Genomic DNA, 21,278 nt, shown 5'->3' with positions numbered 1-21,278 from the left:
CCTTCTTGCCCTTTTTGAAGACTGGAGTGACACTGGCTTTCTTCCAGTCCTCAGGCACCTCTCCTGTTCTCCATGACCTTTCAAAGATGATGGAGAGTAGCCTAGCAATAACATCCGCCAGTTCCCTCAGCACTCGTGGGTGCATCCCATCGGGGCCCATGGATTTGAGGGTGTTAAGTTTGCCTAAATGATCTCTAACCCGATCCTCCTCGACCAAAAGAAAATCTTCTTTTCTCCAGACTTTCTCTCTTGTCTCCAGGGTCTGGAATTCCTGAGGGCTGGCCTTAGCAGTAACATGGAGATGCAGACACATGGTGAGAGAAGTAGCAGTCCCTATGTTTGCCAAGCAAGAAATATCTGCAATGCTAGCTATGACTTTCCCTTTCAGTATTCTTAGATTTCCTTGACCATGTGTGTGAGCCAGTGACTTCTCAGTGGTTATCTGAGCTCAGCGCTGTCAGCATGTTGCACTGCAGCCCTTACCTCCACGCATCTAAATTCAGAAAGAAAGGATAACAAATAGAAAAAAGCTGACTTACTGGTCCAGTGCCAGCTGTGAGGTTCTGAAGTGCTCCCAGGGATGCTTCCTGGGTATAGTTTCTGGTACTCTTTGCTATTAAGGAAAGATATATCCTAATCAGTGTGGAATGCCAGAGTGATTCTACACCTCTGGGATTGCTCTTTTCCTCCGGTAGTGGGGTGTCCTGTTGCTTCTAAACATATAAACAGATCAAGCCTTTAGAACCAGTGACCTTATATAATGTAATGCATCACAATCTAAACTAGCTATTCTGTAACTCTCTAGGTATAGAATATTTTGCAGAGCTGAACACAGATTAATTTCTTCATGTGAACGAAACTGAATATGAAAGTAAGATAGAAATTTATCATCTCATTGTCACTCCTGTTTTAACAATTGAAGCATCTAAAAAACCTCAAATGAATTAAAGCTGATTGATGTTCTTTTTCCAAGATAAATATTTCTCTTTGTGGATTCATCACCCTTCCCTGTTAGCTGAATAGGGGAGTGCAATTGAAGGTAAAGAATACTAAAATCCTGTACTCATTTTTATCATTTATATGTTGGAATTATTAAATTAAAAGTTAAAAAGTGCCCACCAACTATCTCAAGTTCTATTATCAATCACGTGAGTCAAAATACGGCAGTTAGACAATCAAGGTGCTACATGACAGCGTAGATAGTTGGACAATCATGTCAGAAGAAGAATTCTCACCAATGGGCTCATGTGAGAGAACATTTCAGGTATGTGATGTTTTATGTAAAGAACCTGAAGTAATCAAATAAACAGAAACAGGGATGCATTTTTCAGGAGAGAAGATCCTGGTATTTAGTACCATATAGCCAAGAATGCTCACTCCCACAGTCTTGCTGTTGTTATACTGCCATATGTTGAAATAAGAATATATTTAGGGGAAGACTAGCAGACTATTGTGAGATAATATTTTATCCTGCTCTTGACTTCCCCTCTTTAACTGAGAAGGTCTGTGAGGTTTATTAGGTTCAGGTATTAAAACCAGATATTACAGGTAAGCTGCTGAGAAGGCCTTTCAGCAAGAAGTGAGCAAACTGGCAGGAAGTTAGACTGTCCAGTCAAAATCACTGTATATACCAAACAATTTTGGGTTTGATGACTCAGCATTGTCCAATGGAAAGAAATTCTTCTGAGCAGACTTTAGATCAAAATGAGCTATAAAGCACAAAACAGCATATGCTTATGCTCTGTATACTGGGATCCCTTTGAAAAAGTATGCATCAGTCAAATAACCCCCCAAATGTATAGGCCCTTATTTACCTTCTTAATATATCTCAGAAAATAGAGCACATTGGCGTTATAAAATAATAATAAAAAATTGAGAATGCAATCTAAACAATTCCATGATGTTCTTGGCATCAAAGAACCATAATTTTATGGAATATCCATAGGAATACCTCAGTAAAACCAGAAATGTTTGAGGATGTATTGCATATTGTGCAATGTGTTTAATATGCAATAACTATATTCTTCCAAACTTTCATAGGCTAGGAACAGGCCTGATTTTGCTTCACTTTTACTAACTGAAATCAACATTATAGCAATTGATGACCACAACAAGATCAGTTTGGTGTTCACGCTTTAAGCTTCCTGGCAAATAATATCAAGTTATGTATGCAAATAACTTCCAAAATTTAAATATTTAATTATACTGACCATTCCATCTAAAAAGAGGAGATAGGTATGGGGGAAGCTGCTTCTCCTCATTTCTCAGCTACTGACACTGGGGGCCAAGGCTAATGGACACCGAAACGGGGAGAAGGAGGAACAGACACCAGCAAAACTAATGGATGGGAATTGGGCATCTATGCTTTTTTTCCCCCCATCCTCCTCTCCTGACACCTGCTTTTCTCTCCAACAGTCCCCAGTAGCCAGAATATCTGAGATCTGCACCATGTGGCATAAAAAGAAGAGGTCCTGAGATAGCCCAAAGGCCAGCAAGCCATGGAAGTGGCAAGTCACCTTGCGATGGTTTCAGTGAAGTTCCATGTTGCTGACCATGGATCAGTACAGCACTTCCATAGTTGCTATACATGATATATATACCACATGTTTTTTCACAAGATGCATCAGTGGGGATGAAACTGTGTGGCAGTACTCCTTAAAAACTGTGACTTGCCTTAGAAACTTAGAATTACTATGTCACTTTCGTCATCAGCAACTTGAACAAGATAATGGGTATTAGGAAAGGCTATTGATATATTTGCATTTTTGGGGTATAAGAGTGTCACACTACTAGATATATAACTAAGACAGAAGCAGCCTAAATATATCATATGCCTTATTCTCCAGATGTTGCTATAACCGATTAACAAAATGAGATATAACTAAACATGCGCTTTACCTCTTTCACTTTTCTGCTCCGTGTTCCAAAACAGCCTGGTGTTTTATCACTGGTAGAAATATTTCTTCTTCGCATATAGATGCTTTGGACATAGCTGTCAGGGAGCTCTAACTCTAGTTGGTAGGAGAGATTGTGAAGAATGCACACACAGTTCTCTGTGGCCTAAAATAACAAAAGAAAACAAATCTTTAAAGCTCTTGCATGTGTTGAATGGACATGTATAGACATGGGAAGAACGTTCATTTTTGCATCTTAAGTAACTAACTGCAGAGCTTAAAGAAGAGCTAGTCTTCATGCCAGTGATCCAAAAGACTGCATTTACACTGAGAAGTTAAACATGCCCTGGGATGTTCCTGAGCACTGAGGCCAGCTGGCACAGAAGGGCTTGCATTCAGAGTGGGGTGCATGCCTGTTGGAAATGGTCCTGGGACATTATAATTCCCAAACTGTGCCTGGGAATTGTTTGGGCGAGTGCTATTTGGCACAGACCAGAAGTGTGTCAGGGAATGTTTTAGAGCTTAAGAGGAAAGATGATCACGTACACACCTAGTCATAGTGTCAGCAATAGGAAAACTTTGTATCTTTCTGAAGGAAGAAATATTTTTCTGTGATAAAAGTGCTCTTTCTGATTTGATCTGCCCTTCTGAGGGCAGCCAAGGTCAGGTCTGCAGTTTCTGAGTGATGAGTCTAGTGGCAAATAGTTATTACCAGTTCCTCCTGTTCTGAAAATGAAAAAGGAATGAGTGGCTTTAACACAAAATGCAGCAGGGAGCTATTGGCACAAGTGTTATTTGTTGTTATTCTCCCTGAAGCTAATAGCAATGAATGTAGGGAGTTAGAGAAACTCAAGTAACTAATCCTAGAAAAGAACTGTAAATGTACAGTAATTACTGCTACACTGCACATGTTAGAGCAGGCAGGTTAGAAGTGCTTCACAGGCTACAGCTAACCTTCTCATAAAGTGACTGCTGGTCTTCTCACCTAACTTCACCGGGCTAGAAGACAAGTCTCTAGTCTGAGCAATATGTCCAGAGTTCATCTGCAGTCAGTGAAGAGAGGAAGGGAGAATGTGAGGAACTGGCTTCTGGCGGTGTCCCTTTCTTTACATTATCTGTAGTTACTAGCTTGGCCAGAATGTATGACTTCTAAAAAAGTTAGGTAAACTCCTTGGTTAAACTGCCACCCAAAGAGATTTAGGTTCTTCATTTCCTTAGGGGGTATTTATCACCAAAGATGCAGGAAGTGCCCCGATTAAATCTTTAAAGCTCCTATCTATCTAGCTCCTGTAGACAACTAAAAGTGGGTACCAACCTCTCTAGGTGTTCCAGTATCTCTGAAAGCTGTGACTTTATATCACTTTTAAAAATGGGACAGAAGTTTCTAGCTCTCTCTGGTGATTCTGAAAATGTTATCCTAAAGCTAAAGTATGTTGTTCTTTAAGTCAGAAGTTCTTTCTGAACTTTCATCATTGGTAGCAGTTCTAAAAGCCTTGGAAATGAATATAAGTTTGCAGTTTCATCACAGTTGTTTCTGAATATTGGCTTCTAAACAAACAAATTGTTCTCTTGGTGATTCTCTCTAGGAAAAAACCTTTCATCCTGAAGAATACCTTGTCATCAGGCTCATGATCTGCGATAGCTCCTTGAATATAATATACAAGAGAATCAATCAATCCGTCACATTCTCTCATCTTTTTCCTTCCTTCTGGGCCGGCAGAGCTCATGTTCCTGTGCAGGAAGGAATTGGTAAGAAAAGATTTAGTCACACATATTTCTTTTTGCCCCTCCAACGAACTTTTACAGCTAAATCTTAAAGATACTGAAGTTAAGGAGGACCAATTCCTTTCTTTAAGGTTGATAATGTAAATATGAGCCTCTGTTAAGTAAAATTTCACTTTAGAGCACTCCCAGGCAGTAACAAATACTCCAGGAAAAAAAACAAGTTGTTTTATTTGGATGGGCAAAATAAGACCTGACTCAAACATTTACTTCAAAACTGAATGAATCCTTTTTAAACAGTCAAACAAACTAGACTTTTTCCCATTATTTCACTTTTAATTACCTTTTTTATATTTGGAATAGTCACTATATCAAAGTATCAGAGGAAAAATAACTGTAAAGATGCACACAAATCTCCTTTAGCCTAAACCAACACATTCTGAGATGTTCAGCACTATTTGTAGATTAGCTGTAAAACTCTGGAAAATGGAGAAAAGCTTTTTATATCCTAACCTCACTCTTCTGTTTCAAAACTAACCACAAAATAAATCCACCTTTTTTCACTTGATGATAACTGATCTTAGCTACAGGGCTGAATTCATGCGGTAACATTTTGGGAAATTCTCAAGAGCAGTGCTAATGGGGCTGAGGGAATGGGAAGGCAGCCTGCTCTGCACATGACAGCAGCAGTCCTGCCCCACCTCCAAGTGGGAGGCTGAGGCGATGACTTGCAATGCGGCGGCTGCCGCAAGCCTTGCCAAAGGAGCAGCATGAAAGCACCAAAGCTTTTGCTACAGCCAGCTGGGAAGGTTCCCTTATCTAGTTTCCCCCCCTCCGCCTCAGTGCTCTAAGGATGGACCAAAAGGTGGCTGAGTACTTTTCCTTGCTTAGTTTGCTCTTTTGCCATTCTCCCTCATGGTCCTGCGGTGACCAGTAGGCCCATTACCTCATGGGCTATAAAAGTTGGCTTCCCCCAGCCTTGCAGAAAAAGATGCGTGAGGGATGAAGAAGGGAATGTCTTCTGTACTGTTTCTCATGAACAGCAGCTGACTGTGCCAAACACTTCTTTGCGCTTTTCTGTTGAGATATGGGGTGTTTCTGGCAGTGAATGGCTTCCCTGCTCCACTGAATGCCCTCTCAATGCAAGGCTTTCAAGCTGTCAAGGCAGTTCTCAGAGCTTTTTACTGTCTGACATGTGGGAAATGTGTTGGGACAAGGAAGAGGAAAGAATGTGGCCAGAATATACTGTGCAATGTTGATTCCCAGCTTCCCAGGTGGCAGGCATTTAAGTAGGAAAAAGCTGAAGACACCAGAAAATGCTCACGGCCTGGGAGAGGGAAATGCCAGAGCAGATGCCTTCTGCTGTTCTACCATAGGGGCTCTGATGCTGCTGTGCATACTTTTTGCTCTCTCCTAGATCAAAAGGAAGCCACTATTTGCCCTGCTTTCAAATAATATTTTGTGTGCTTTGTGGTAAGTGGAATACAACTTTAAAATGAATTATGAAAGTGATTTAAAAGCTCTTAAAAAGCCAAACACACACTTCCAGCTTGAAGTTTGCATGTAAATAAGCTACTGATTATCAGGGAAGTAACAACATTTACAATTCTGAGGTATAATTATTTACAATGGAATGAGCTCTGAATAATGGAATGCTGGAATTACACATTTAGGCCTCATTATTTAGGACTCCAGCAGTTCTGCTGGCCAGAAGACTGCATGCCGTATCACATTTCGGGTTCTTTGTTTGCAATGATATTAAATACAGTCCAATATAAGAATCCATCATAAACAAAGAGGGAAATGTTCCTTTAGAAATTTTCAGGGTGTTTATTTTACACACTCATGGTATGGAGTGGAAATTACAATGTTTTAGAATTTTATTAATGACAAAGCCAGTAAGTTACAGCTTTCAACTTTCCTGTGGTTTATGATTGTAAAATTCATGCAGTAATTTTATAAACTGCCAATGCAGTTCTTCTGTGTCTCCCCCAGGGAAGTACATATTCCGATTAAATACTAATGCATTGCAATTACGGTTTTGTTTTAGGTCATGCTGTTACTGATGTCCCTATTTATGAGTTCAGTTTTTCTCTCATGGATTTATATATAACAGAATTAATATTATGCTTCCTCAATATGGCCTATGACAGGCATTACTTTGGAATCTAATTTTACCTATATATGACACATTTGAGAGATGTCATCCTTTCACCAGTTTATGGTTACACTGGCAGAACATGTTACAGCCTTTGTAGTGCATGGCAAAAATAGTTTCTGAAGGACACAGACTAAAAATACCGTTAAAAGATAAGTGCAGAATTTCCCTCACCAGAGACACTTCAGCTGATACAGCATTTCGTTTTGTCACAGTACATTACTTTAAAAATCAATGAACTTTTGACAACTATAATCATGCTGAGTGGTTGTGCAAGGAAAGGCCATCATTTATCCTTGTTAACTAGCCCAATATGTTGCAGACAGTTTTATAAATCAGGAAGCAGAGAAGAGCATGACTCAGAGGCGCTGTTCTGCTCTGCAGAAGAAATGAATTAGTGAACTTTGTTTTGTTAAGCAGCTTATGCTCTACTCTTTATCCAGTCAGACAGGAATGTGTGCATGTGACTGCTTATCCATTCAGAGACAGAAATGTGTGTTTGTGAGTGCATGCACACGCATGAGTGCGTGTGTTTGTGTACACATATGGCCACTCTATTCTCCATCTTTCTCTGTTTCCTCATTACCACAATTGGATAGGGAAGGAAAGGGCTCCTAGTCTCCTACCCGTCCAGTTACATCCATAACCACTTCACTCTGAAGAGGGTAGGGTGGGAGCTGGTTTGAAGGTGGAGAAGAACACTTCAAGCAAAACCTTGGGGCAATGGGTTGGCAGTCAGAAGTTTGCCTTCTAATTAAAGTTGTGGGAAATTCCAGGAAAAATGTTATTAGATTTGGAAAAAAGAAATAGAAATGTTTCTGAGAAGTCTCACAGAAGAGTTAATCTCTTTCTCTCAAAAAAAACATTAATTTTGAAATAATAGCAACATTTTGCTTAGAAAATTGCAAAACTAACTTGATCGTGGCTTCACAAGATTTGAGGCTGCTGACAACTGGAACACCTCCCTCTAAGCTCAGAAGCTGGACTCCCTTATAGTGGAGTTCCTGGGGCCTTGAAGTATCCAGCATTTGGGTGATTGCTCTGGTTGGGCTGCCCCACAATTGTGGCTCCTGCAAATGCCACAGTGAGACTTCAGGGCTACCTAGAAACCTTCAAGCATGCTGTGTTTTACTTACATTTCATCAGAAGCTCACTGACACAAATACATCTGTGGAAAAGAGAATCAGCTGGAGTCAAGATCAAGAGTTTTCTTATAGAAAAACTCTTTTGCTAGACAGTTCCTGATATCTCTAACATGCATTGGTACTGAATGGTTGGGAGAATCCAGCATTAGGGAGATTGTTGCTTGTAGGGATGCTTTCCTTTGAATGACTCAGAACTTAAGTTTTCAGATCCTGTAGCCAGTAAAAATCTAAATTCTGGCATACCCAAAGATGCTAACCCTGGTGACATGCCCAAACTATAGTGCATGCTAATGTGGATGTACTGTACCAGTCTACGTGCCTCATTTATCTCACCCAATACTTGTTTCTTCTATTCTTTCTTGCACACATGCACAGTGTAACTACATCTGTAACTGATGTAGCCCCTTGCCTATCTGCCAGTCAGGTTTATGGAGGCTCAGCTAATTCCCTATTGGAAAATATTTTATGGTCCAGAGATGTAAGGTGGACATAAGGAAAAAGAATTGTAACATAGTAAAATAAATTGTCATTTTGAAAGAAACAGAATGATATCATTCAGTTATCATTCAATAATATTACAGATTGAATCAAATGAAAGGGATACTTCCTTCAAGCCCACACTGAGTCATGCACTAGGCAGGCTATGTTGGGAAAGGATTTTGGACAGCCACAAGGGATCCACACTACTGAGAAGAAGAGGACTTTTGCTCCTAGGACTCATTCTGCCAAAACTGGTGATTTGAATTTAACTTAAATTATGAGACTATTTCCCGAAGCAGTTCAGGAAACTTTATTTCCTTCATGCCTTACACAGTTTAAAAATACAACAGAGAGGGAAAGGAATCCAGGGATCTACTTAGTAACTACAGGCACCAGCCTGCAAGCTGCTCGCTGGAAATAACAAAATTCCTTTCAGGAATTGGGGGAGTAGATAAGCTGAAGAGGAGATAAGAAAAGATAAGAATGAATGGAAATAAACCTAAAGGAATGACAATAGTATGTAAATGGCCTTGGTTCAAAGAGTTGTTATCATCAGTCATTTGTTTTACAGTCTCATCTAGAAGCTTCCACCACAAACTCGAGCTGCCATTATACTTTTCAACACAGTGAGAGTTTTGGCTTTACTTGTCAAGTGGAACTACTTGCTGAAACTACAGCTTTCCACAGGCTTTATGGGTCAGCGCCTAATTTACAAAGAGCTTACAAGGGAGCTGGGAAAGACAAAGGGTGAAAAATAATAAAAAAAAGGAAGTTTGATTGCTATTCTGCTGGTTGGGGAACAATGCACAGAGAGGTTAGCTGACTTTTCTGAAGGCAGTTGCCTAAAATGTTCTGCAGAGTTAGGATACATAGGGCCACAGGATGCTCCAGTTAGTTACAGAACAGTTTAAAAGGAAGACACAATAATGAAACACAGGAGTTGTGATCTTTAGCTTTAACACTCTTAAATGCAAAGTTCTTCAGCAGGAAGTGTGACCAGTAAAAGTAGGGCTGAACTTTCCAAAACTTATAAAGCAACACCCAGGATAATTTCCCCTCAGCAGAACAGTCACATTCTGCCCCTGAAGAACAGAAACCCCTTGCATTACAGAACTTTTGGGAACAGGTAGTTCAAGCTAAAAATGGAACAAGATCATTATCAGCATTCAAGGTATAATACAGACAACCAGGTATTAAGTCTTCCTTTTATTTCAAAGGAAGAGTCATGCCAGAAACGCACTACGTATAAATAACATTTAAACCCATATATTCTGCATGCTGTTGGCATCTTACCCTTTCAGACTGGGAGGATATTTAGCCAATCCATTTCTATTGGAATTGGAGACAAAATTATGAAGTGTAGTACTTTCAGGCCAAGAAAAAGTGACTTTACCTCTAAAATCCAACAAGAGTTGTCTTGTCTGCAAAAAGTCTGCAATACTCCTCTATAGAGTTCATTATGCCAATTTTACCTATTTGTCTGGTTGTCAGGCAACCAGTGTACTCTTTTGATTTGGCTTACTTTGCCTCCTTGGGGCACAGTGCTTTTAATCATGTTCCAGCAGTGAACAATACCATTATTTATTCTAACTGCTAATGCAAAGTTGTGTGGTGTACACAGCTGCATTTTATTATATTAAGTTTATTGTTTTAAGTTTTTTGACCTGCCGGTCCTGCATAATGCACTGAAAGCAAAACTTCAAGACTGATTACAAATCTAGAGCAGCAAAAGGGGATTAGCAAATCCTTCTGAAACCAGACATCCTTATCACTCTGACTGCATACATAGACACAGGCATCTTAAGCTCAGGATTCCAAAATATTTCTTGCAATAATTGATTAGCAGAACTGTGAGCGTTCTTGTCATTCACGCATTCCAGTGTTAGTATTTGCAATACTAGCAGCTGGATGTGGATATGCTTTCCCTCTTGCAGCTCTGTCAAAGAGGATGAGGAGAGCTTTAGTTTACTAGCTGGTAATTGTGTGGCACAACGCATACGCCCATGACAGTGTTAGATTTGGACTGTGGGTGTCCCTGTCAGTCAATGGTTGTATGTAAATTTTTGAAAAGCAGTTTTGGCATTCTCCCATAACTAAGTACGGTACTATGCATAATGTATTGCACTTCAAAGTACTACTTTTACCCTGTAATAGAAGCTGCAGGCTATAGACTTTATTAACACGCACAACAAATATGTTAGTATTACAAAAGGAAAGACTAATTACAGATTTATATTCTGGCAAATATATATACTCTTTGGTAACATAATTCCCTGAATGCACAGTTTTTCATTTTTGTGATGTGCTGTTCTTTTCGTTTTAAGCATTTCTTTGTGGAGGAATTTTTTAAAAGAATTAATACATAATACTGACCTAATATGGGAGGTGTGTTAATTTCCAATGAAGAAAAGGAAACTGATTCATCTTAAAAATGTTGGGTAGATGGTCTGTACAAATACAGTAAGTCTCATTAAAAACTATTCTTTGCTTTGCTAGAAAGTATGTTGGCAATCCTGCAGATCAACTTTACCTGTGAATTTTCAAGTCCTTTTTGTTCTCCTCTCAATTATAATTTATAGTGCTTAAGCTCTTTAAGGGGAGAAGAACTATAATATGGATATCGTATTTTAAAATATATAACTTTTAAAGGTAATAAATTTTTAAAGGTAATCTTTGGGCCTCTAGGTAAGGTCAGTTTGAGAGACTTTTTATTAAGGCTGCAGAGCTAACTGCAGCTTGAGAGCGGCCACAGTCACTGACTTTCTGTTCAGAGTAAGGTATATTCAGAATCTACTTTTATTTGATCCAAAAGCCCCCCAGCTTCTGTTACTCCTCATTTGTCACATATCGAGTTGTGTCAAGTCACTACAACAAGCTCTGAAAGAGTAATACCATGCTAAAACTGTGAATAATTCTCTGCCCTCACATGCTGGCTCATTGAGAAGAGACTTCCAGAATCCAAATACAAGAGCAGGTAATGAATCGCACCTAATGCCACCTTAAAGTGGTGCAGCTGAGTCATACTGTTTTCTACGCAAATGCAGCTCAAGCTAACTGATATGAAAAAAGACAACCTTCCTCATTTCATAGACAATACCACTAGTGTCAGCTATGGAAATTTTATCATGGTAGTTAATGTTTCTCTGTATTCATTTTTGAGCCATCAGAGTAAATAAAAGGTAATTATTACTTAGAGCTGAAGTTAATTATTAGTTAGTGGGCTGACAGGTGTTTCTCCAGAAGAAGATGCTTTATTGTTGAGTATTTCATACAGCTATCACTTCATTTGTGCTCTGAAACCACTTATGAGTCAGATACAGAGCTATTTACATTGTAAAACCTCATGCAATACAGATACAACTACTCCGCTATGGGACACGTCAGCAAACAGTTATCTGTAAGGTAAAACATTCAAAATTCAAAATTAAAATTTCAATTTTAATTTCTTTGACTTTAGTAAGAAGAGTCTAAAACTCAAGTCATGCCTTTGCGCTCATATAATTGCTTAAAAATTATTTCAATCTATGTCCTTTCATGCATTTTTGAATGCATGAATGCCCTGAAACAGCTATATGTGAATATAGTGTATTTTCTTTACTCTTAGTAGAAGGCCAATTTCTAGTCAGGGAAATTGTTAATATGTCACTTCTTTGCATAGGATCAAATTCTCTAAATGGGTGTATGTGATGATACAAAGAGCTTTTACTGTCTCTAACAGTGTTTCATTTCAGCATAACTAAGAAACTGTGTTTTAAAAAAATAAACCTTACTGATTTACCTGTTATAGTCTAGACCTCTTCACTTGGTTTTGCTCTGTTACTTTTCAACAAACGCAATCATAAACCTGCTCTGCCAATCAGAAGTACAGACACATACTCAAGCTATGTGTAAGAGTTTTAAGTATTTTGGGTTTATAGAACAGGAAGGAAAAAAACAAACAAACATATTTTTGTGCAGTTCCAATGGATAGTCACTTATTATGCTCCATATAGTTTACAAAGGAAAATGAAGCAAGAATTGTTTCCAAAAGAACAAGGAGGCTGTAAGCAATACATATATGATTCAAAGAACTTGATTATCCTATGAAAGTGTCACTTACTGTATTTGTATCAGTACATCATACAGCTCTAGTTTTGAAGACATAGACCTTGAAAGTCACCATGCTAAATATCTGCTAAAGTCTTAAAATAACTTTAAAAGGCTTTCAGAGGTTTAAAGTTTCTTTTAAGTTACTGTTAGCTCTTCTCCAATGCTGATTGAAAATACTATTCCTATGACTATTTTAAAAAGCTGTGTTAGTGTTACTATCATCATCAGTCAGGGGCTAATCTTTTACCCCATACCCACAACTGTTATTCAGTGAAGGATCTCTTTGGCTTCAGTGCAACCATGCACTACAAATAGGCTTTTGATTATTATCTTCAGTAATGGATATATTTAGCCTGTGGAGTATCCATCAGAGGAAGTTACAGGAGCTTTATAAAGAAGAGTTGTTTTTATTATACTGACCAGTAGTTCTTCTGGTCTGATACACAGTACTCGATGCATTTGAAAATATGATCTGTATGCATACTCTTCTCTCAGAGACATCGAAGTTCAAAGAAAGCAAGAAAATAAGAAGTATGCAGGCTTATCTTATTATCAGGATTGTTTTGGGTACTTATAGACTGAATGCTCACCTCAGGCATCCTGTGGCATTGTAGAAGATATCAGGGTCAGGTAAGACACTTGACTTTGGGTAATCTCTATCTGGCCAGCCGGAGTACGGAATGAGAACAGTTTCTGTCAGCGTCTGTAGGGCTTCTCTAATCAACAGGTGCTTCAGCTGGTCATTGGAGGACAAATTCCACAACAAACCTGCAATATCCAAAATTAAATCAGAGTGGCCAAAAAACTTCCCCACAGTTTGAAAGACCTAATTTCAAACCCCTTGAAGTTAATGAGTGAAGGAGCCTGTCACCACAGGACATCACACCACACGTGATTGCACATGAGTTCTGGAGGCTTTTTTCTTGCTTTCTCTAATGAGATAAGCATTTTGGCATTCAGTCATATCTGGACTAAATGAACAATACTGCTCTTCCTTATCCTGAGCTACTTAATTAGCTGAAAAAGTAGGTCAAAAGGGTGCTAAACTGACAGTCAAAAGGATCTGAGCCCACTGTGGAGTTTCTATGCCTGAAAGTGGGTCAGAGGTAGAACTTCCTGTATCAAACATCACAGAAGTTTGAAATAGACACCTGTTGATTCATATATCTTCCTGCAAGGGAAAAGGAAAAAGGAGAAAAATGAAGCATGTGCATAAGGAACTTGTTTCCTGTGTCTTCCCTCATGGCTCCCATTGATACTGTGGGTAAATGACAGAGCCTTTGGACACACTTTTGTGACTGGAAGGCACAGTACAGGGTGGATCTTAACACTGAAAAGAGAAACAAATAGCTTTGAATGTTCACTATTGCATCGTTTATTATTGTCATTTTGACCACATGTCCTTCAGCTGTCACAGCTTCACAAAGAAAGTATTTCCTAACCAAAACCTCCCACTGCTGAGGATGCAGTTGGTTGTTTGACACAGGGAGATGCGTCTCTACATTCACTCCAGTGCATTGCAACTCTGTGAGTGACTTTTTCCTGCATGACAGGACTTTGAGCTGAGGATGTGGAAATGGGGCAAAAAAGCATGCACCTACCCATGTACTTAAAGTCAGATCTCTGTCAGTGTAATGCCCTACTATCAAGTGCAGTCTCCTATAGCTCTGCACGTGCATTGCCAACTTGCAGTTTTGCAGCAATCACCTTCTCAATTACCAAAGTAATGCAGGTTAAACAGAGCTAAGAACACTTGATGCTGGTGATCATTCAACACATTTACAGGGATGAATTCACCCCTTCTAGATACCCGTCAGGACTATTTGCACGTTCAGGTACCAAGTAAAGACCAATGTGCTGGAGAATAAACTTGCATGCAAAGAGGGATAGATGGGAGGTTTAGAGAGTGAATTTAAAAGTCTTTGGAAATCTGCAGGAAGATAAGAGATGCCCACTACCAGGTTTCTCTAACACTTGATAGCAAAATTCCTCATAGGAGTGAAAAAAATGTAATCACTGGTAGGCTGTTATTGTCCAGCTATTTGTGAATACATAAATCATTAAGGGGAGACACTACATACCTTGTCTGCTCACAGTCTCAAAACATTTAAACAAATTTCAAATATAATCTTGTATAATTGAGTAGCTTTGCTTGTGCTCTGTTTCAACAGATGACATAAATCTTTTAAAGGGCCTTGCCCTGGCAAAAGACATGTATTTCTGCCTTTCACGATAAAGGCATTTATTATTTCCCCAGCTTGCTGCTCTAAGTTTCACAGACCTCCTCCTCCAGACTCTAGCAGAGTATGTGTGAATGTTCCTTTCATCAGTTCACAACAAAAATGTTTCTTTTGCATCTCCTTACCCTTTGAATTTAATTACTGCTGTTGTGAGCAATAGTAAAATCAAAACAAAAGTCAGCCAAAAGAAGCCTATTTATTCTTCTGGGAGCAGCTCCATAATCTCTGAATTATGGGAAAAAAGGAAAAATGTACTGTCCTGAAGGATAAGTAAGGCTTATAGGGAATCAGAAACACTGGTAAGGGAAACATGTTATGACAGAACAGCACAAATGCATGGGCACAAAGAAACCAAGTGCATTTTGAGTTACAGAGAGATACCTAGAATAGAAGTCAGAATTGTCAAGACAGAATTTGAAATGTTGCATATGTTATAGATTTTCCCACATAAATCCTAATTTTACCCATGAGCACAGTCACACTGGGGTCATAAGGATTCTCTCAGTGGCATTGTGTGTGTGAAAAGATTTGTTCACATTAAAAAATGTCTTTAGGAGTGGGGTCTTTCCTTGTGGCGATAGACTATAATGTATTTATAGTGGCCTTTTATTTCCCTGAAATGGTTATTTGTGAAAATGGGTGTGGTCTCCTTAAAAATTTACATTTATTTTTATGACAGTTCTGTCTGTTTGTGCTGTAATCTTCCCTGCAGGAAGAATTTTCTTTTATTTCTCAGATTTATGCTGCATGATAACAAGATCAAGAGATTAGATATTCCCTGGAGGCTCATCTGGTTTACTTTCAAAGGCTAATCTTTTTTTGGTTTTTTTTTCCATGCTGCAGCCATTTTACTTTCTGTTCCTTAGTGTGCTCACTAAACACTAGAAAATGCTATTCCTGTCTTGGCTCCTACACTGTCTCAAAGTGACATTCTCTCTTATGGTTCAGGAGTATCCCCATTCCTTTCCTAAAAAGATTTGCAAGAAGTTTGTTTGCATGTCAAACAAAGGACAGAGCCTATGGTTCCTTTTCTTTAGCTGTATCAATGATTTTATGAAGCTAGCAAATGCAGTCAATGTGATCTTGAAGAGGTTTTAACCACACTAAGAACAGGTCATACAAGCACAGAAATTGCACAGAGAAACCTGACAGCTGTTTTCTGAATGTGAGGATTAGATAAACTGGTCCATGGCAGCTTTCAAACCACAGTACTAAGCACACAGACACTTTAGTGGTGGTACTGGTTTGGTGCTTTTTGTGTGCTCTCCTGGGATGCACAGACTGTGTGGCAGGAAACAGCACTGGCTATAATTAGCGTTTATCTCCATACTTTTTCATTGCTTTTACTCCTTTCATAGAAGGATACAAGGCACTGCATGGTGGTGCTCAGATTGTATTCCTTATCTTCATGTATTTTTCTCAGGTAGAATACTTGGTACTATGCCTCCTACACAGCAGTAGAAACAAAATGCTTGCCTCTGTTGGGCTTAAATATCTTTCTTAAGGAGTATCACATGCTTTTGACCCCTAGACGGACGTCTCTCACTTTCACAGTAATTCAGTGTAGCGTTATCAGGTGCGAATATTATTTTACTGACCCCTTCTGGGGAAAGACATTCAGCTAATTATCATATCACACATCTGGAAATTTCTAATTTACAGTCATAAAGTAGGCAAACAGTAAGTATGATGTAGTAAGACAGATGGGCTTCTCATGCTGAAGAGGTGAAATTCCTAAGATTCTGCATTAAACCTTTCCTAGAAATGTATTGTTACAACACTACAATGCAATTATGTGCATAGCTATGATGATATTCCACTAGTCCTGTAGGAAGCTAAAGGTAATGAAAAAAAAAAGGAAAAAAACCTTGTAGGTGAGCCATCAATCATCCAGGGAAACTGATGCAACAGGTCTGCCATGTGGGATGGAAATAATACACCACTCATCTACAAACAGATTGGACTCCAGCTCAGCGCAGTCCAACCATCTTAGCAGAGGCACACAGAGGTTTGCACTGTGCTTGGAAAGGCCTTATGCCACAGTTCTTCTCTGGCTACATCCAGTCAATCTGCCCATAGCAGTAATTCCAGGGGTTCCCAGATATCACTGTGCATGGCAAGATCATCTGGAAATACTGACCTTAGTAAGCTTATGCTGTATAGTGACTGTCTATTTCTTGTCTGCAGCCTGCTCCTTGCCTGTCTTTGAAGCATCACTGAGAAAGAAAGTGGCTGGAAGCAAGGTTAATATTTTCAGAGAAATTCATTCAGCCCGGCTGTCCTCTGCCCTCTGGGYTCCTTGCAGCTTGCTAGGGAGCTGGAAGGATTCCTCAGGTGCTGGCAAACATCTTTCCTAGTACCATTTTCACCAAGGGACTTAGCATACTTCTTGACTGCACATTTGATCTTGAACAAAGTGCAATACTTTTCTTTTCTTGTATTTTTAAAGCCATCCCTTGCAGCTGATAGCTCTGAAAGTATATCAGAATATTTTGTTTTATGCAAATGAAAACATACTATTCATTATTGTTTATATATTTTGTCGGTGTGTTGTATGTTTCTGAAGCGAATATTCATGTTCAATGACACCAGCAACTGCAGAAAGAAGGTGTCCTTGCATCCACTTTCAGGCTGGTGAAGGAGAACACAGTTATAATCACAATACCCATCTGTACAAGCTCTTCTCCTGAAGCCATCAAAGCTCTTGTCAGAAATGATGAAACTGCTAGCAAGTGCAGAGGCTTTTTGGCCACCATGCCACTGTTTTCACTGCTTCTGTCACTTATGTGTAAATGCACTGAGAGAGAACACACTATACAATAAATTATCAAATGACCCAATTCTGCATCTGCTGAATGTGAAAAACTTTAAGACATTTTAATGTTACAGGGCTGCTGAACTGAGCCAAAAGAGTCAACAATACAAAGCTTTGTTCCCCAGCCTAGGAAGCACAGTATTTCAAATACTTAAAAGAATGCAGAATTACAGAAGGTCTCAACATGGCTCTGCTTTAAGGCAAGGCTGCTTGACACCTATATCTTTTAAAGCACTGTTATTTTAATCTGATGTCTTTAAAGACCGCTTGAAATAAAGCCCCATTCATTTACTCATTATGTTTTCTTCAGTTTGTGAAATATAAGCCTGCTCTTCCTCTGCATGCTAACTAAAATAAATATGGGTCACTGATGGTTGACTTCCTAGAGATGCACTATGGCCAAACAGAAGCACAGGGAAGAAGGGGCTGGCACACTCTTTTGTTGCCTGCTGCAAAGCCAACAGGGCAGTAATCACAGGTTTCTTTGTAATAAATGGTGGCCTTTTCCTCCCACCCTTCCTTCTGCTAGACTGATGTACAACAAGAGGCATAATATAGGGCTTCTGATCCAAAGGCTCTTCCCTCAAAATCACAATGGGCCATACTCATTTTAACCATTCTACCTCAGGGAAACTGGAGCAAAAAGTGTGAGAATGTAACCTCTGCAAAGATTTAATCAAGAATACAGGTTGCACCACTGATATGATCTTTATAATCAAGTGCCATATGATCTTTATAATCAAGTGGATGTCCTCACAGGACCCCCCTCCCTTGCACACAGAAAGGAAGCATGGTGTTCTTGCTGCAGTGTTTTCTGCTTGTCGCAGATCTGGGAAGGTAGATTCTGGGATGTAAAGAGCTAAGAGTTAGAGGACTCAAAGTAGACATTTGTGGCTGTAGGGTTTGTTGAGGGTATGTCACCTACTTTCCATCCCCAGCATCTGAAAGTTCTTGGGGACAGACACAATGCAGTCTCCAACAAGAGCTATCAGCAGCACAACTCCACTGGCAACATAGTGTCAAAAAGTGAGGGCTGAGCTACTGCGGAAGTAGTGGGCATTACTTGCAGTCCCAGGCACCTCTGGGACTGCCCAGATCAGTGCTCATCTCAATGGTTCTAAAGGATTTGCTATTTGGACCCTCAGTTTCTCTTCTGGAATATCAAGGACTTTAAGCTCCCTGCAAACACGTGCACACGTCATTTCTGAAAAAGCTTTAAGAGGGGAAGTTGCAATTCCTAGTCCCTTCTTGCTGTCTTAAAAACAGATTGGAAGGACCTTGAAATTTCACCTAAGGGAAGAGCTTAAAATAGGTAACAAAATAGGTAACAGTGTCCTTTTAAGTCATTGTTCTTAGTCACTAAACACTGGCCTCAGTAAACAATCAGGCACCTCACACAGAAAGCCTGTGCACTACCTGGAGCACTTCATGCTTGCAAGCACAGAAAACACTACCTGTTATCTGTTTTTTAGTCTCTACATCCCTGGTGTATCGGAGTACATGGAGCAAGAGGGGGATCCCTTTCTGCTCTGACACTTCCAGCTTGTTGTCATTGTCTTCAAACACCAGGTTTCTCAGAGCACCGCATGCTGCCCGCTGAATGTCCTCATTCTGAATGTCAAGAAGCTGTAAAAGTTTGGGGATACCACCAAGTGAGAAAACCTGTGAGGAAGCAAAACAGAGCAGAGAATAGTTAGATATTGAAAATGACAAACTTCCAAAAAAAACACCCCAAAACAAAACCCAAAACCTTAGCCCAAACCTGCAGGGACTTTTTTCATTTGCTCCTATTTGAAAAACTTGAAACACAGATCATTAATCTGACATGACTGTAACTTCTGGGCTTTCATATGAGTCACAGTTAAAATCCACAACTAAGGAAAGCATCATATTTTAATAATTAATGTGAGGGAATGAAACTAGATCTCTTACAGCTCTGTCACAGATTTGTACCCTCTGATGAGACATTCAATTGCTCTGTGTTTTAGCGTCTATGTTGGTAAAATGGACAGGATAGTAATGGTGCACCTCTGGTGATACTTGAGATTTAACTCTGCAACATTTATAAGCTGCTTTGAGATTTATGGATGTAAAGTGTTCCTGATATGCCAAGCTGTTACTTCTTCTTAGCATCTGGTCTGATGGAAAGGTGGTATTTTTCTTCGTTAACTTCTGTGCATGTGTTGAATGTGTGTTAAAGAATACATTTTAGTCAGTACTTCTTATCTGTAGCACACTGAGAAAAGTCTAGTAAATGTATACTTCAAAATATAGACCATTATACACTGTAAAATAGTTAACTACTGAACCACCCACATCTAACAAAGACAGTACTTTTCAGTGTCTAATTCTTTAGAAAACAAGGTTTTGGCCCCAAATGAATGAAGAATTAAAAGGACTTTTTATTTCACAGCAGCTGTGGGGAAACAGTTTCCAAGTTCTACACGTTGGGGCAAATGATGAATCCCATACAAGCTGTGATGTGGTATAAATAAGACTTAGCTTCTTTAGGACTGAGTTTACTATAGAAAATAACTTACATTCATGTACAGTTGAGGTTGATTTCCTCCAGCATATCAAAATGCCATATGGTTTTGTGGACAAATTCATCCTTGTATAGAATTGATAGTACATGAAAGACTTAGAAATGTGATACAGCTGTTTTGAGCAGTCCAGAGTTTAATGATAAAAAGAATTTAATCTGGCCAACAGGTGTGGGGAAAAGGAAGAAATGAAATGCAACAAAACCTTTTGCCCTTCATGCCATGTCAAATTACACTTCCTGCCTGTCTTTCCTCTGATTCAGTCGAATAAAAGGTAGAGTTTCTTGCTACTACACTGCTGACTTGATTCCTCCTGCTTTCAACAATCATCTAGATTCTATCAGAATGAACTACAGAAATGTATGTCTTACAGTAAATGGAACATAGAACACTCTGAAGGCACATTGACCTATTTTGTTACAGTAGATACACCCTTTTGATACTGCTTCCTTATTTTTTTTCCTTTAAACATTTATGCAGGTTTTCTGTTGGTAATTTTAAGTATAAGTGATCTTCTGTAGGTAATTTTAAGTTTAAGTGATCTATAGCTCTTGTAAAACAAAGTGGTGCTATTTGGAGTCCACATGCTCAGAATTTACAAAAGCTATCGGTCTAAATTCTCCTCGGCAGACAAAATCTGCCAAAACACTGTAAGACCACATGGTCACAAGAAAAAGTCACTAGAACCACAGAGTATCAGGTAACAGGGAATAAAGCATTAGGAGACACAGACAGGAATGCATGTTGAAAGGCTATACAGGGGAACAAGACAATGCCAACATGAAAAAGTCTGATAGGCACTGAATAGAGAAACTTAGCTAGGATGTGTGGGATGGACAGGAAAATAGCAGATGGCTTCAGGCTGACTGGTCCAGTTTGAACTCTTTTACTCATCCACCTGTTTTTCAGGGAAGCTGTCTGAGAGATGTTTGAATATTTGATGTTGGGCTGTCACTTAACTGGACTACATATGGAGAAAAGGCTGAGATCATATATAAGTAATATAGGGTAAGTTATGAAACAAAGCAAATGTAAGAAACTTTTAAAATTGGTTAAACTAAAATAAACAACCAGCTCACGTACCAATATACAGAACTGCCCAGCAAGAGTACCATAATTTTGTCCCATACTGAGATTTAAAGGAAAGGGAAAAGAGAGTATTTCTGATATGCCCTTTTGAGAAAACTATGAG

General features: G+C 39.2%; 1 protein-coding gene across 1 annotated transcript in view; it reads right to left on the bottom strand.

Moving 5' to 3' along the window:
- The window catches only part of PKP2 (plakophilin 2), a 43,647-nt gene that overhangs the window by 6,194 nt on the left and 16,175 nt on the right, over positions 1 to 21,278 (bottom strand). Inside the window, exons 5-9 of the mRNA XM_026084491.1 lie at positions 18,998 to 19,205; positions 13,079 to 13,256; positions 4,508 to 4,625; positions 2,899 to 3,060; positions 540 to 713 (exon numbers count right to left, since the gene is read on the bottom strand). Of these exons, the coding sequence (XP_025940276.1) occupies positions 540 to 713; positions 2,899 to 3,060; positions 4,508 to 4,625; positions 13,079 to 13,256; positions 18,998 to 19,205 (840 nt within the window). The remainder of the gene's footprint in view (positions 1 to 539; positions 714 to 2,898; positions 3,061 to 4,507; positions 4,626 to 13,078; positions 13,257 to 18,997; positions 19,206 to 21,278) is intronic.

This window comes from Apteryx rowi, unplaced genomic scaffold (assembly GCF_003343035.1).
Source record: "Apteryx rowi isolate R43461 unplaced genomic scaffold, aptRow1 scaffold_642, whole genome shotgun sequence".
NCBI lineage: Eukaryota > Metazoa > Chordata > Aves > Apterygiformes > Apterygidae > Apteryx > Apteryx rowi.
This window is presented reverse-complemented; position numbering and strand designations above follow the sequence as displayed.